The 17926-nt window shown below is 38.7% G+C and overlaps 1 protein-coding gene across 11 annotated transcripts in view; it reads right to left on the bottom strand.

Annotated features, from left to right (window-relative positions):
- Positions 1-17926, bottom strand: part of FRYL (FRY like transcription coactivator) — a 978233-nt gene that overhangs the window by 291119 nt on the left and 669188 nt on the right. For all 11 annotated transcript variants that reach the window (XM_029588005.1, XM_029588013.1, XM_029587996.1 and 8 more), the window contains 2 exons: positions 10732-10789; positions 821-912 (listed from right to left, as the gene is read on the bottom strand). In XM_029588005.1, the coding sequence (XP_029443865.1) occupies positions 821-912; positions 10732-10789 (150 nt within the window). The remainder of the gene's footprint in view (positions 1-820; positions 913-10731; positions 10790-17926) is intronic.

Here is a 17926-nt window from a genome sequence, read left to right as displayed (position 1 = left end):
ATATAAATAATTTATAAATATACAGAATTTGCTTTCTCTCCAATTAGGTTGAAACACATTCTAAGTTCAGAAAAAAAGGAATTGAAACTCGGATACATTTTCAAATTCATTTGTGAGAAATCGAAATGACAGTACTGCAATCTTGATCAAAATTAAAATCTCTCAGTTTAAACACTTCTTAGAACTAAAGCAACAATACTAATTTTTACATCAAAGTGTAATGACTACTTATAGCCATACAATTTTTAAAATTAAAAAATACAACTGTGACAGTAAACACCGAATATTCCAATGTAAATTAATTTCAATGAAAATTCATGTTAAATGGCATGTGACTATAAATCACTGAGATATTTTCTTACAATATCCCTAAATAAAATATTTTACCAGTATTTGACCCTAGTGCATGCAAATGAGCAATCGCGATTGATGCCTTAAAGAAATGATGCAATGACAGGTCATACAAACAAGATCAATCTCACTGCAAGGAGTTTCTTTTTAAAACCTTAAGGCAAAGCTCTTAAGCTAGAAGAAGTTTGCAAAAAAAAAAAAAAAAAGTATTAATATGCCTAGAAAATAAGTCTTGAATTGCTTCATTGTCACACACTATCATTTTTGCACACAATTGCAGTTTGTTTTGTTTTTTGGTTTTTTTTGCACTAGTCAAGTTTCCTCATAATTTCTTCCACATTTTCTTGTAGTTTTATAAGAAATTTGCTCAAGTCTGAAATCTGGCCCAAGACAGGTAAATATGAAAGACATTCATCTTAATTGTACAGAAGATAAAGTCAATGTTGCTTTGTTAAGTTAATATAAATACCTGTGACTAATGACACCAGCATCTGCCAGCAGTTCAAATATTCGTACCAGCTGTACTCGTAAAATATCTCGACGCCTGCGCCGCTTCATATTCTGTCCAATGAAGACAGACAGTTATTAACAGTACTGTGATACATTGTACATTCTGCAAATTTATTCAGCTTTTTAAAAGTTTTACCACATTACAGAAAATGTATATCTAAGTATATGGCAACATTTATATAAATCTCTTTAAATAAACTAATCAACCCTGAACTGCTTGTCTAGGCATGGCAGAATATAAATGTTTTTAATATATAAATACCTTAACATAAAACATAAAGGCATAAAAAGTTCAACTGGTTCATCCAGTTTACCCAGTTATTTCAATCCATGCTGCTAAGAATATATCCCAACTGCCAGCCATACAGCATGACTGCTTGTAAGATATCACTCTCTACGATTAAAATTATGACCCAAATTGCAGTCAAATCAAAGACATTAAACCCAAAGTTAGAGCATATATACAGATATGACTAAAAACAAGAGGCAGATTTGTAAGTAATCGTCTGAGTTGTAATAGAACATAGATAATAAAAGGTTCCTTGGGCAAGCACTTGGTGCAGCGATAATAAGAATAAGTTAAGTAGTAGTCCATTGGTGGATGAGGTTGTGGGCATTCAGATTAGAGGGACACATCTCTCCTTTGGAATCTAGGGGAAGGCTTGGCTAAACAGTCAAGCCTTTATTTTTTTCCAGAAGGTGAGGTATGAAGTGTCAAGGTATAGAGGTCATGCAATCTTGTTCCATACTTTGGGGGCATACAGATGAATGCATGAAGTCTTGTAGAAGTTAATCTGGTGAAAGCCAGAGGAGGGTAAGCCAGGAGGGCCATTTGGGAGGCTCAGCATTCCATTGTGGGAGTTAAGAGAAGAGAGAATCAGGGGCATGTTTTATTCATGCACTGCAAAACAAAGCAAAGAGGTTTGAATTTTATTCTACTTTTGATCACAAGACAATGTAACTGGTAATTGACATGAGACTGGTTTATATGGTCTGTTGATTTGGCCTCTACAGAAATCTTGCAGCTGTGCTCTGAGTAGTTGAATACCAATAACTCAATGCACTATCAATTGTATGCAGAGGGATATATGTCTTAGAACTCAGTTCCACAAAGTATCACCTCTTTTTAATATTTTTTAATTTTCTATTATGTATGTTTGTCTTATTGATCACCCATGTGAATGTGCAGATATCTTCTTACTTTATACTATTCTTAAGTATCATTTAAACAACAAACACAAATTTTTTAAGGAAAGAGAAGGAAGATCATACAATTTTATGTATCATGACATCCAGTACTGTATTCAATATAATCATTAACCAACCTCTTCCTGCCTGGTGTTTTTGTATCTATAATATAGCGTGTGTTCACCCTTTCTTATTTTTGTTAAAAAAATAAATAATTTTTTTTTTGTGTCTTTTATGTGAAAAAACTCTTTAAAAATCTTAACAGTTACCAGTCCATATCTATGCGTCAATTTTTCGACTGCAAAAGTTGTCTATCACCTAAACAGTTGATCGCTATAAAACCGCCGATGCTCATTGATTTTTGAAATGTTGTACACCAAATGAACTAAATAGAAAAACTTTCCCGACTTATCTGAATATCAATGTCTCCCATATTTTAATAATAAATTTAGCATCTAGAACATCTCTCTTTCACTTTCCTATGCATGGATAACCAACATGTACCTCATCAGTAGGCTCCTTCCTAACACTCTCTAAAACCTTATTTAGGTGATGTGTGAGGTCCACTACCTTTGCACCAAGCAGGCAAGTTACCAAGCGATCCTTATGCCCACCTGCCATCTACATTTCTAATGATCGAATCATCCACTGTATCGGCTGTGTGACCTTCCCTCCTGGGCACACAGCCCTGGAGACACATCCTCACTGCAAAAGGATAAAGCATCACTTGAAGGGCAGGACCTAGCTACAGGATCACTTCCTGCAACACCAAGATGATGGTCTCCTGTCAGGTGACCTTGAACCTCCAAAGCAGCACAAGTGTTGCTTGACTGAAGTCGGGACCACTTATGTCCCTGAAGGTTTCCACTATATAACTGTCTGCCTCAACTCCTACAGATCTGCCACTCTGACTTCCAGAGTTAAGACTTATTCTCCAAGAGCCAGCAGTTCTTTCAACTGGGTGCGCACATACAACATCTCACCAACCAGTAGATAGTCATTCATGTGATACTTGGTGCAAAAGACTGGATAGCCCCCAACTCACTGCTGACTTCTGTCTGCATCTTAGTTTTAATTAAGTTGCTAAAGTTTTAAAAAGCTGATTATAGAGTAGGCAGGTCTCTCACATTTAGGGATTTTAAATTATTTTGTATCTTTTAATGTTTTTAAATTGGTATTAGGTGACATATCAGTTTGTGAATGACTAGCAACAAAAATAAAATTAGTCAATGACTAAAATCAGGATTAACTGTATGATATTCAAACTCATTAACTGACTCCTGTTTAGAAGATTTTACATTTAACTAGGGGAAAGTGTATCTAATTAAAAGAAAACAAGCCTGAGGTGGGTGGGTGTTGGGGATCAAAACACTACCTCCAATATCTAGCTTTTAATCACTTCAACAGACATCCATGAATGATTGCATCAAACACAGCTGGGACAGATCTAACAGGATAAGCAATGGTTTTTATGTCCCTGCTGATCTGGGATCTAATCTCATTAACCATTCCCATGCTCTTACCAAATTGTCTAGAGCAGCGGTTCTCAACCGGTGCGTCGCGACACACTAGTGTGTCGCCAAGCACCGGCAGGTGTGTCGCGTGGCTCCCGGTCCCTCCCGCTGCTCGTTCTTCCCTGCTGCCGTTGCCGCCGGGCTATCAGCACGTTCAAGCCCAGCGGGAATGGGCAGCGGTGCAAAAAAAAAAAAAAAAGCTGTGGCATCCGCGGCTGCCCTTTTCTTCTTCCCGCGCCTGCATCCCCCCCCCCCCCGCCGGACCCGGAACAGGAAGTGGTGCGCGGGAAGAAGAAAGGCCGTGCCGCAAGCGAACCCACGCTTCGCGCGCCATCACGGCACACGTGGGGAAGCGCTGCTGCGGCCGTATGGCCAACCGGTCTTCCTGTTCGGGGGGGGGGAGCGGAAGCGCCACGTGCAGCTTCCGCTTCCTCCCCCCAATGCAGGAAGATCAGCTGCCTCTCCTGCTGCCACCCGTTCTCCAGCTATCTTCGGGCGTCGGGCCGTATGGTCCGTCGATCTTCCTGCTTGGGGTGGGGGAGCGGAAGCGGACGTTGTGCGCTGCGCTTCTGCTACCCCCCCCGACAGGAAGTTCGGATGCCCGAAGATAGCAGGAGTCCGGTGGCAGCAGGAGAGGCAGCTGATCTTCCTGCTCTGGGGGAGAAAGCGGAAGGGAAAGGAGAGAGCAGCATGAGCCTCCCGCGATCGATGGAATTCTTCCTTCTTGGCCTGCGGGGGCTGGAGGAGCAGCTACCGTTTGTGCTGGGAGGGGGGGGGGGAGAGGAAGTGAGTGACAGAAAGAGAGAGAAGCAGCCAGCCAGCCTGTGTGTAAGTGAGAGAATGTGTGTGATTGAGAGCCTGTGTGTAAGTGAGAGAATGTATTTGATCGAGAGTATGTGTGTGATTGAGAGAAACTGGTCAGAGAGCTGATGTATGTGTATATGTGAGAGACAATGAAAGTGACTGCTCAAGGAGATGACTGATGTGTATGTGAGAGTGTGAGACAGTCAGGGATGTGTGTGTGAGAGAGAGAGAGAGAGAGAAAAAGCATGGAAGTGAGAAATCTGGGTATGTGAGAAAGCATGGGAGTAAGAAGCCTGGTGTTGTGGGGGTGTATGTGAAAGAAAGCATGGGAGTGAGAAGCCTGATTATGTGAGAGAGAGCATGGGAGTGGGAAGCCTGTGTGTGTGCATGTATATGAGAGAGACTGGTTGGTAAGGTGACAGTGTGACTGGTGTGTATGTGAATGTGAGAGAGAGAATGTGATTCAGGGAATGAGAAGCCTGTGCACGTGGAGAGCGAGCATGGAAATGAGAGAGAGACTGGGTGTGTGTGTGTGTAACAGAGAAAGTGATTATGGGAATGAGAAGCCTGTGCATGTGAAGAGAGTGAGCATGGGAGTGAGAACCTGGGTGTGTGTGAGACACAGTATGGGAGGGAGAAGCCTGTGTATGTAAGACAGAACATGGAAGTGGGAAGCCTGTGTGTGTGTGTATGCATGAGAGAGATCAGGTGACGGGTGTGTGTGAGAGAGAGAGAGAGAGAGAGAAAGTGATTATGGGAATGAGAAGCCTGTGCAGGTGAAGAGTGGGCATGGGAGTGAGAAACCTGTATATCTGAAAGAGAACATGAGAGTGGGAAGCCTATGTGTGTGTGTATATGCATGAGAGAGATCAGGTGACTGGTGTGTGTTTGCGTATATGTGAGAGAGAAAGAAAGTGATTATGGGAATAAGAAGCCTGTACATGTGAAGAGTGAGCATGGGAGTGAGAAAGCTGGGAGTGTGTGAGATACAGCATGGGAGTGAGAAGCCTGTATATCTGAAAGAGAACATGGGAGTGGGAAGCCTGTGTGTGTATGCATGAGAGAGATCAGGTGACTGGTGTGTGTGTATGTGGGAGAGAAAGAAAGTGATTATGGGAATGAGAAGCCTGTGCATGTGGAGAGAACAAGCATGGGAGTGAGAGACTGGTGAGTGTATGTGAGAAAGAGAAAGTGATTATGAGAGTGAGAAGCCCATATATGTAAGTGGAACACGGGAGTAGGAAGCCTGTGTGTGTGTGTATGGCATGAGAGAAACTGTTCAGGAAGGTGACTGGTGTGTTTGTCAAAGACTGGGAGATGATTGGTGTGTGAGAGACAGAAACTGGTCATGGGGGCATGACTGGTATGGTGTGTGTGTGTGTGTGAAAGACATGGGCCCTAAGGAAGAGGACCATGAGTATAGAGCTTAGCCACTACTGCTGCTTCTGGTGTGTGCTACAGCCTGCATGGAAGAGGAGTAGGAAAGCTGCTGGAGGGGGTAAGTAAAGGTGGCTTTTTAAGTTTATTTTTCTTGATTGACTTCTATTTTAATTATTTAATATTATGTGATGTGTCTGCTTTTTTTAAATATTTTATTGGTGTTTGGAGAATTTTTAATAGTTTTTATGAGTTTTTAATTGTTGGATGTTATTCTGTTCATAGTTGTTGTGAAACATTTATTCTGCTTATTAGTATAGTTTTACAATTATTTCTGTGTGGGGATCTATAGCTGCTTGCTAGTTCTGTTTTCCTAATAAGAGGTGTATTGGTTTTTAGGGCCTGATTTAATATATGTAGTGTTGCCTTTTCATAGATAGGGTTGCTCCTGTTTGAGTGTATTCCATAATACAGGTGTAACTGTGTGTGGATTAGTTTATGTGCATTAACTACAGATCCTGGGAGTATGTTAGGTCGGTTCTGTGTCTGTTACAGAGATATTTTACTAGCATGTAAGTGTTTTATCAGTCTTATTTGTTGCGTTTTCTCAAGAGGACATGCATTGGTGGTAAACTGCTGTCTTTTCATAAGTAGGGCTATTGAGCCTGAAAGTAGAAGGAGTTTGAGTTGCTGTTACTGAGATGACACCAGAACATCTTTTTTGTAGAGTGAGTTGAACGGGGAATGTCATAATTCTGCTTTACATCCATTATTGTGGATCAGGGGGGTTCCCGTGGATGCAAACTGTACATTTACATCTAGCCCTGTGACGATCATGGGTCAGTGTATCACGCATGTGAGAACCATCTGTCAGGTGTGTCCCGACAGAAAAAAGGTTGAGAACCACTGGTCTAGAGTACAATGTGGAAAACTCATTGTGAAAATCACTTTAGTTACCAACGAACTGCTTTTTCTATTATTTTATTCAGAAATGAGAGGTTGGACAAAGGGCAGTAGTTCTCAATACCACCAGGAAGTCAGAATAACATTCCTCTTTAAAATAAGATTCATCTGACATAAGCCACATCCCAGGACATCACATATTGATTCAGATAATGAAACTGAGCTGCAGACTGGACTAAGAACATAAGAAGAACATGCCATACTGGGTCAGACCAAGGGTCCATCAAGCCCAGCATCCTGTTTCCAACAGTGGTCAATCCAGGCCATAAGAACCTGGCAAGTACCCCAAAACTAAGACTATCCCATGCCACAGATGCTAGTAATAGCAGTGGCTGTTTTCTTTTTTTTTTAATTTTTTAATTATCCAGTATATTATCCTGGTTACCCTTACGGCTATGATATTTACTATCCTAGTTACACTTGTTAACCTTAAGTATATGATATTTATTCTCCTAGTTTTCTGTTAAACATGCTACTTGTTTTTGCTCCATTTAATATGTTTTTTGTAAAGCTCATTGCTGAATTAATGTTTACTGTAAACCGAGGTGATGTGCCACACGTGCCGCGGTATATAAAAACCTTTAAATAAATAAAAATAAATATTGTAAAGCTTACAAACAGATTAGAGATGAGAACAGCAGTACAAAACATATAGGCAAATACTGAACTTTTGTTTTGCCTCCTAAGTATAAAATACATAACAGTTCCAGTGTATTATCATTTCCTCAGGTGAACAGATATCCATATGTAGAATTGCCATTTCCCACTCTTCTCTAGTAATCTCCCCCTACCCCCTCCCTTTGCCATTTCTCAGCACTTCCTCATACTATCAGTTATGCTATTGCATCTGTGCTATGTACTGAATTAGCGGTGTCCACATCCTATAAAATGTGTATGGTGTCTCGTCTGCGGGCCGTTAATTTCTCCAAGTAATGTATTTGTCTTACTTTGCCGTACAGCTGCGTGAGTGTGGGTGGGTTTGTACATTTCCACTGAGCGGCGATCACCAATCTGGCAGCAGTAGTAAGATAATAAAACATTTTTTTGTTTTTCATCATCCAGAGCTGGTTAAGCAGTGGCTATTTTCTAAGTCAACTTAATTAATAGCAAGTAATGGACTTCTCCTCCAAGAACTTATGCAAACCTTTTTTAAACCCAGCTACACTACCTGCACTAACCACATCCCCTGGCAACAAATTCCAGAGTTTAATTGTGCGTTAAGTGAAAAAGAACTTTCTCCGATTAATTTTAAATGTGCTACATGCTAACTTCATGGAGTGCCCCCTAGTCCTTCTATTATCCGAAAGAGTAAATAACCAATTCACATTTACCCGTTCTAGACCTCTCATGATTTTAAACACCTCTGTCATATCTCCCCTCAGCCATCTCTTCTACAAGCTGAACAGTCCTGACCCTCTTTAGTCTTTCCTCATAGAGGAGCTGTTTCACCCCTTTATCATTTTGGTCACCCTTCTCTTTACCTTCTCCATCACAACTATATCTTTTTTGAGGTGTGGCGACCAGAATCGAACACAGTATTCAAGGTGCGGTCTCACCATGAAGCGATACAGAGGCATTATGACATTTTCCATTTTATTCACCATTCCCTTTCTAATAATTCCCAACATTCTGTTTGCTTTTTTGACTGCCGCAGCACACTGAACTGATTTCAATGTATTATCCACTATGACGCCTAGATCTCTTTCCTGGGTGGTAGCTCCTAATACGGACCCTAACATTGTGTAACTATAGCATGGTTTATTTTTCCCTATATGCATCATCTTGCACTTATCCACATTAAATTTCATCTGCCATATGGATGCCAAATTTTCCAGTCTCATAAGGTCTTCCTGCAATTTATCACAATCCGCTTGTGATTTAACTATTCTGAATAATTTTGTATCATCTGCAAATTTGATTACGTCACTCATCGTATTCTTTTCTAGATCATTTATAAATATATTGAAAAGCATGGGTCCCAATAGAGATCCCCGAGGCACTCCACTGCCCACACTCCCCTCCACTAAGAAATTGTCCATTTTATCCTGCTTCCTGTCTTTTAAACAGTTTGCAATCCACAAAAGGACATCCCATGACTTTTTAATTTTCCTAGAAGCCTCTCATAAGGAACTTTGTCAAATGCCTTCTGAAAATCCAAATACACTACATCTACCGGTTCACCTTTATCTACATGTTTATTAACCCCTTCAAAAGTGAAGCAGATTTGTGAGGCAAAACTTGCCTTGGGTAAAGCCATGTTGACTTTGTTCCATTAAAAATTATGTCTTTCTATATGTTCTGTGATTTTGATATTTAGAACACTTTCCTTATTTTTCCTGGCACTAACGTCAGGCTAACTGGTCTGTAGTTTTCCGGATCACCCCTGGAGCCCTTTTTAAATATTGGGGTACATTAGCCACCCTCCAGTCTTCAGGTACAATGGATGATTTTAATGATAGGTTACAAATTTTTACTAATAGATCTGAAATTTCATTTTTGAGTTACTTCAGAGCCCTGGGGTGTATACCATCTGGTCCAGGTGATATACTACTTTTCAGTTTGTCAACCCTCAAGCTATTGCCCAACTCTCAAGCTGTTGCACCGACCCTCAAGCTATTGCCCCAGCAGGCTTACCAAATAGTTCTTAGGACATCAGAATTAAAAAATGCCAAGCAGGTGGAAAGACTGTTCATCTTTTACTTGATGTCGATGGTACTGATACTAACTCTTGGTGCCAAGACATTGATCTCTGTGTTACAGCAAATGTCTGCAGTACTGGTTCAATGGGCACAACAGATGGTGCCAAGGTGCTTGGTGCCAGTATCTCAACCTGTTTCAGATCCCAATTGAGAGCCTTTAGAATCCTCCTGTCCAATTCCCTCTCAAACATTGCAGATACCATGACAGGCAAAGTCTTAGTGGAAGGAGATATAACAGTTTGGACCCCTGGGGAATGTTGCAGCAGGGTCTCAGTTTGGGAGGCTGAGCTCACTTCCTGACACAGTCACTTGGAAGGGTGAACAGCTAAGACTGCAACTATCAAATTCTTGGAATCATGCACTGAAAGAGATCAGTACCAATGCTCAAGTGTCTTCAGTCAATGATTGGATTAGATTGTCTTCGGGACTGAACTTAACTCTGAGGGATCTTTAACCCTCATGAGTCAAGGAGGAAAGTTCCTTGCTTCTGGGTCTTTTCTTTGATCCAGGTTCTGATGAAGAGCAATGCTCCCAAGGTGTCAAAGGATCACCAGTATTTGGTAGAGCTCCTAGATCTCTTGGAACCAATGTTTGTGGAGGTGGTGATCTCTTTGACAGAGATGTCATCTTAAAGTCTTAGTCTTTGAAACTTGATGGTCCTGAATGACATCTTTGAGCAGATGCCACAATTAGGAAGATTACAGTCTAGCACCAACACTGCATGCAAACTTTCTGCTGATCTATTATGGACATCTTGAAATTGAGGCAAGAAGCAATGCTTAAAGCTGATGAATTTCTTTTCAGCCATATCAGAAAAATTGACAAGATGAAATCAAGAGAAAACTTTGTACAAAAAAGGTTATGCAAGGCTGGCTACACTAAGGGAAAAAATGGGGTCATGCAGAAATCTTGAAAAAAAAATCATACTTAAAAGTTCTGAAAAATCTGTCGAAGATGCTAATGGAACTGAAGAGAACTAACTAAAGAGGAAGATTGATCAAAAAGTAGTAGCTTTGTGACAGAAGCATCCGATTGTCACTACAGACAAAAACAGATTAAGGAGCTCTTTGCAAGATGGTAACTGTGTGGGAATTTCCATGGATGCCTAGAAAAACTTTTCCAGAAGGTTCTAGAAGATGATAGATATCAGTAACATCAGATGACATCACCCATATGTATGGCTGATCATCCTGCTTGTCTACAGAGAATTTTTCATATTTTTAAGAATTAAAACAGCAAAATAGGAAACTATATAAACCACTGTTATCTAGTTTTATACAGCAATACCTTTACACTAATGAAACAATTCAAGACAATTTAATTACCTCTGGCCTTCTTTCAAGTGCTTCTTTGATTATGGGGTGTAATTCTTCTATTAGCTCCCTACATAAAACAAATTATACATTCATGTGTTAATACCTGCAATCTAAAATATCTCACAATGCAATATTAAACCAAACATTAAACAAACAAGACAAGGTGTTTGTTGTCAATCATTTTTTTGGTCTCCTTGTAAGCTTTGAAAGTATTAATTTTATCTTAGAACAACAGATGCAAATGTGCACAAATCTCTTCTGTATCGGCTTTCAAATATTACTCCCTTCCCTCCTTATCCACACATCTACTCATTAACATTCATCTGTTGATTTCTCTCATTCTGACACTATTTGTAATGGCTGTGCACTTGCATCTCTTAAAAAGGTCTATTTGAAGTTAGAATATTAGCAGTTAATCTGTTGCTATGTTTTAAGTTTCCTATGATGTATTATCGCTTTACCTTCATCTGAGCATATTTATTTAGTCATAGGATTTATTTTCCACACTCTCCCATCAACCACGGTGGGATGAAAAATTAAAAATATACATAAACTAAAACACACATTAAAAATAAATTTATTTATAGGAATAGATAGAGAATGTCCATATTGCAGCCACAGTGGGCTAACATTTCATGAAGGTTTAACACTGTCCTGTAATAACTATCTTTTCCTTTCTGACTTACAGAATGACATCTTTGTGCTCAGAAGGAAGAAGGCTAGAGAAGACCATAATCCCCCATATGACCAGGAAGCAGATGAACAGGAGATATTTTAAATATGTATTACTCATTATCTAAAATCCTAGGTGAGTTAAGATATACAGACATAAATATAATACAAATACAAACATAGACCTAACAGAACACACTTGCTTTTGCCATGTAGAGCCACATGAATTAAAAAATTCCTCTATATATTCTTTTGGCAAATGCTTTTTGTTTAGTTTTATATTATCTATAGCAATATACATATAAATGAACCTATGAGTATTAAAGTGTGACAGAGAAGTATGGCAAAATAAAACTAAAGCTGGGCTTAGTATGTATTTTATAATACTACCTATGGATTTGAATGCCCACATGGTCCTTGCAGAAATCTTGTTTACTATTGATTTTGTATGATTTTATCATTTTATTTGGGGGTTTTTTTTTTTCATCCCTATATTGTCTATTTTTTATTTATTGTATTTGTTTAATATTTTATGTCTTACTTAAATTGTGAATGTGAATCCGTAAACCACCTAGAATTTTAGATAGGTGATCTGTATATATTTTATAATAAATAAATATAATTAAAAAAGCTTTTTCTTTTTTAACTAGTGATTCTCACATGGAATGATGGTATATAAAACACTAAATAAATAAATAAATAGTGGCATTTGAATTAACTGAGGAGTTGAATTTACAAGTGACAAGACCTGCATTATATAATAGCTGTGAGATATGATTTCTATTTACATTTTTAATTCACCATTTGAATCTCTAAGGATTTTTCAGAGAGGTATATTGCAGTACATAATATACAAAATACACATTTAATAAAATACAGTTTATACAATATAAATAATTCATAAATTACAATTTAAAAAACTCATAATAAAACAAATACTAAAATAATCCTCTGTAGATCACAGAACATCTACTATCCCACTTTTAAGGGTCAGCAGTGGTCACCTTTAGATATTTTATTTAGAAATAGAATAATTTTTATCTAGAATTTAAAGCACAAAATACAGTCACTTTCTATCTGTGATCTTTACAGAGTCTAAAGTTGCAGCATAAAACCACAGACGTAACTGGTGGGTGGGAGAAAAATACATGCACACAGGCAGATACAGTAAAGTCTGCGGGAGAGCGGGCGAACGCCCGCTCTCCTGGCACGCGCACCGGCCACTCGCCAGTGCGCGCGATTCAGTATTTAAATTAGGCCCGGTGGTAAAAACGGGCAAAAGGAGGCGCTAGGGACACTAGCGCGTCCCTAGCGCCTCCTTTTTGACAGGAGCGGCGGCTGTCAGCGGGTTTGACAGCAGACGCTCAATTTTGCCGGCGTCAGTTCTCGAGCCCACTGACAGCCACGGGCTTGGAAACCGGACGCTGGCAAAATCGAGCGTCCGGTTTTCGGCCCGACAGCCGCGGGCCGAATTCAATTTTTTTTTTTAAACTTTATTTACTCTTCGGGACCTCTGACTTAATAATGCCATGATATTAACTCGGAAGGTGCACAGAAAAGCAGTTTTTATTGTTTTTCTGTGCACTTTACCGGTGCTGGAAGAAATTAGCGCCTACCTTTGGGTCGGCGCTAATTTCTGAAAGTAAAATGTGCGGCTTGGCTGCACATTTTACTTTCTATATCCCGCGCGCATACCTAATATGGCCATCAACATGCATTTGCATGTTGAGGGCACCATTAGGTGCTGTGGGTTGGACGCGCGTTTTCCTCCCCTTACTGAATAAGGGGTAAGGGAAAACGTGCATCCAAGAGCAGGCTGTACTGTACTGTATCGGCCTGACAGTGAGATAGATCTGAATTTAGCTGCCTTAAATGCTATATCAAAAGAAAAGCAGTATGTTAAACAGCAGGAGGACAAAAGGACCTGAGATCAGACAGAGCTCAGCACATTACAGAAAAACGTCTGCACAATCAATCACAGATGTTTTCTGAATAGGTCATGAGGACCAAAGAAAGTCTGCCACTGAACTGAGCCAATTAAAGATTGGTGATGCATTCTGATATAGCAGTATGTCCCCTGGAGTCAGAATAACCAATCATGTATCTGGAAGGACTAGCCAGAAGATGGAAATCAATCAGTTGTCTATGAACTGGCCAAGCTGGCTAATTACCAAAGGCTAGCCATTCACGAACTAGATATCCATGATGACAAGGTAATTTCTGCCCACAATGACATTGTATAAAACCAGCAAAGAAGCTCATACCAGAAAGATGGCAACAGGAAGTACTGAGAACAAGACATTGCAAAGGATCCAGGCAGCAGAGTCATGCCCTGCTAAACACTTCTTAAATTGGCCAATGTCTTCTGAAGCTGCTAAACATCAGGTGATTTAAATCTTAGATGGGTCTTAGATATTTCTGTTGAGGGATAATTAACCAGCCTCACAAGACAGCAATGAAGACTTTGGATTTTTAATAACGTTTTGGCATGTCTTCCTGTTGTCTTAATACATGTTCTGGGTTTGGAAATGCTAGTCCCTAAAGATAATCCCAGACATACTTTTTTGGTAGTCCTCCTCCAATCCCTTATTTAATGAATTCTGAAGAGAAGTATTTAAAGTTTCCTTATCTTTTCCATACATTTCTCCTGGTCACCTTAATTTTACAATCACCTCCACACTGGGATTGCATGTGTATAGAAAGCATGCAGATTAAAAGTATAAGTGTGAGTTGCAACTGAATAAATGAGAAACAGGGAGAAAACATGTGACTAATGAAAAGCAGACATATTAGGATACGAGATGTCTGCACGTTGTCAATGAGATTCTAGCCATGTATGCTAAGTATTTTTCAAAGGTAAATCCTGTCATCCCTGATGGGAAAAACTGCTTTTGCATGAGAAACTTTAGTGAACATGTAAAAATCAAGCAGCTTTGCTAAAATGTTTGCAGTATGGAAAGAAGTGATGTCATGCTGTGGAAAGCTGTTTGGGAGCTGTTGAAAGTGACTGCACTGCTACATTCTGGTCCTTAATATGGGAGACTGTCTCGTGAATTTTTCACCAAACATATTTTCACCTAAACAGGGGAGTTTATACTGAATGCCTTCATGGATGCTACTCTCAAAGCCACACAATAGATCTCATCCCAATGGAGGTGGAAGAAGTATTTAAAATAAAATCAAAGGATTCATATGCTGATGGGAGAAGATGGTGGATACCCTCTTCCACAACTAGCAATAGTTGTGGAAAGTAATTGCTTTGTTCTGTGGCAGGAAGGAAAGGTTTGAACATTTGAATGTAGTCATGGACGTACTATACCCTATAAAACTGATGGATGGTGGTGTGAGCAGAGAGCATTATACTTTGAAAAAGTTACCTATAAGCTTGTGGTCTTTTCCAAGAAGAGAATTTGAATGACTGTGTTCTTCGCTTTCTCAGCAGATTAAACTACTACAGACTGGTGAGGCAGCTGAATGATACCAAAGCCTGGAGATTGATGGACCTTAAATTTGAGGTCTAATTTCCTGGCGGTTGTTAGTGACTGAAATAGGAGTTTCCTATGTTCTCATTTGTAGAGTAGTGAGAATGTTGTGAACTGGAAGGGCTACTTGTTTATGTGAAGTATCCAATATTTGAAAAAGTCAGAAGAGTCCGATTTTGGGGTCTCTGACTTTGTGGACATGGACGCTCAGCACATAACAAGATTTGCCGTACTAAGGCAGATCAAATGTTCATCAAGCCCAGTATCCTGTTTCTAACAGTGGCCAATCCAGGTCCATGTATCCTGGCAGTATCCCAAGGGATAGATAGAATCCATGCTACGTTTCCCAGGGATAAGCAGCAGATTTCTACAACTCCACCTGTTAGGGTGCTTTGAAAAGGTTTTCCTATGAAGCTGTCATCACTAGTCTGAAAATTACACAGATTAAACTTGGAGAATTACTGAAGGTTGCTGACATGACAGAATATGCTGAAGTGCTAAAATATAGGTCAAAAGTCAAAAGGTATGACGAGTTTTGTCTTATGGTTTGTTCTAGTCTTCTGGGTTCAATTTACAAGAAATCACTTAACTTACAAGAATCCATCCTAACAATATATATCAGATAAAATTATAATACCATCCTATTAAGAGGATGTTGTGTTAATGTCAACTAATTAGGAAAATGTTATGAAAACAAATAAACTAGCTCATTGATATGTAAATTGGATTTAACCTACTGTGTAAACAAAGCTCTCTAAGAGTGCTTCTAAATTGTCTCTCCTGGAATATTCCAATAAAAGATCTTTCTTAAACTGTCACCACAACACACCTTAATGATTTATGGACTTTGTGTCCAAGAACGTGTCCAAATATTTTTTAAATGCAGCTACACAAACAGCTTTCACCACATCATTTGGCAATAAATTCCAGAGCTTAATTATTTGTTCAGTAAAAAAAAAATTCTTATTAATTTTAAATATACAACTTAGTAATTTTATTATGTGTTCCCTAGTATTTGTAGTTTCTGAAAAAGTAAACAACCACATCACATTTATTTGTTTCACTCATTTTATAGACCTCTATCACTTCTCCCCTCAGCTGTCTCTCTCCAAGCTAAAGAGGTCTAACCTCTTTACCTTTCCACACAGGGGAATCATTCCATCCCCTTTATCATTTTGGTTGCCCTTCTCTGTACCTTTCTAATTCTGCTATATCGTTTTTGAGAAGTGGTGACCAGAACAGCACTTAATACTCAAGATGAGGTCTCACCATTGAGCAATACATAGACATGTTATTCTGTTTTATTCTCCAATCCTTTCCTAATAATTCCTAATATTCTATTTGCTTTCTTAGCTGCTGCACATTGAGCAGGGGATTTCAAATCAAGATTTGCTGTTACTACCTAAAACAAGGGAACAAACTACTTGACAGATTACTATGTGTACTTCCTTTTTCTGCTCAAGACAATGCTTTTTCACAAATCATTTTACAATGTTGGCCTGTTCTGCCTGTACATCAGGTATTTAAAATTTCACCGATCTTTGCATTTAAGTGCACCCAAAATTTGAAAGACTTCTTACTGCATTTATACGTCACTGATGACACCATTTCCACTCCACACCCTTTGAACATTAATAACAACTTGGATTTGGTCAAATGTCATCAGGTGTGCATGACGTGTCGTTAAGCTGTTATTGGTGCTACATTATCTTTTCCTAATAGACAGCCTGTTCATTTTATAATACATTTTATTGTACATCTATGGCAGCAATATATTTCATCATGTGTCCTTGTGGACTTCTATATATTGGTAAAACCTCCCGGTAATTTCACACCAGAATTATCTAACATCGGTGTTGTGCCCTGTTTGTTCAACATTGTATGGACTGCAATCTCTGTTGTGAATCTCTAACATGGGGCGTCCTTGATATATTAAAACCTTCTATACAGGGGCAGGGGGGGGGGGGCGTTATTTAGATTTACAGTTAATTTGCTGTGAGCAGAAGTGGATATACACACTGAAAACTGTTAATCCACATGGTTTAATTGGTCAGTGTTCAGCTAATTATTTATACAGCTTATTTTAATATGTATGTCTGATGTTTGTGATTTAATGCCTGATCACTGAATAATATAAGTCATGTGATCATCATGGTCTTCTTTAAATGTTTGCATTATAAAGGCTATAAAGGTCCTTCCATTCATTTCCAAGTTTTGTCAGTTTTTGGTGCAGGTCTCCTGATGAAGATTCACTTTGAAAAATCGATGTCGGGACTTGCCGTGTCTTTGAATACATTTTGGAAATAATGGATTCTTTGCACATCAAAGCTACATTTGAATCTCTATAAAAGTTAAGTAACCTGGTTTTTGACGGACATGGGCATCAAATTAAGAATTAAGCATTTTGCACCAGTGTGAATCTATCTTCATTTCAGAAGCGATATCATTAACAAAAGATTTTTTTCAAATATTATTTGCGAATTCAATTGTTGCACTTTCCGTGAAAAATTATACAATCACAAAAGACTGGCATATGATGACATGGGGTGGAGTTCTTCACTTAAGAGATCTATGATGAAGCTCCAGGTTTGATGCCTTTATATATATTTAAAAAAATATTTTTTCCTTTTTTTGTCTTTTTGATTAAATGTGTTTAGTATTGACACTGTTTCTTTTGGTTTGATACATTAATATTACGCAGTGTGGTTTTCTTTTTTTTTTTTTTTAGATCATTTATTTATATGCCACCTATGCACAAAAGCCCTAGGTGGATGTGTTCGTTCTCTCTCTCTTTGTATGTATGTATGTGTGTGTGTGTATATATATATATATTTTTTTTTTTTTTTTTTTTTTTCTAAACATATTTGTAATTCAAAGAGCTGGAGGTAGAGCCAACAAATTTCTAGTCAATAATGCAATTTTCTATTTAATTCTATACTGGAATAGAAGCCAATGTAAATGTGATAAAACCAGGTTCACGGGTTCACAAATAGAAAGTTCTGATATTAACCTGGCAGCAGCATTTAACAGAAGCTATATCAACTTGAGTA

This window comes from Rhinatrema bivittatum, chromosome 1 (assembly GCF_901001135.1).
Source record: "Rhinatrema bivittatum chromosome 1, aRhiBiv1.1, whole genome shotgun sequence".
Classification (NCBI taxonomy): Eukaryota; Metazoa; Chordata; class Amphibia; order Gymnophiona; family Rhinatrematidae; genus Rhinatrema; species Rhinatrema bivittatum.
This window is presented reverse-complemented; position numbering and strand designations above follow the sequence as displayed.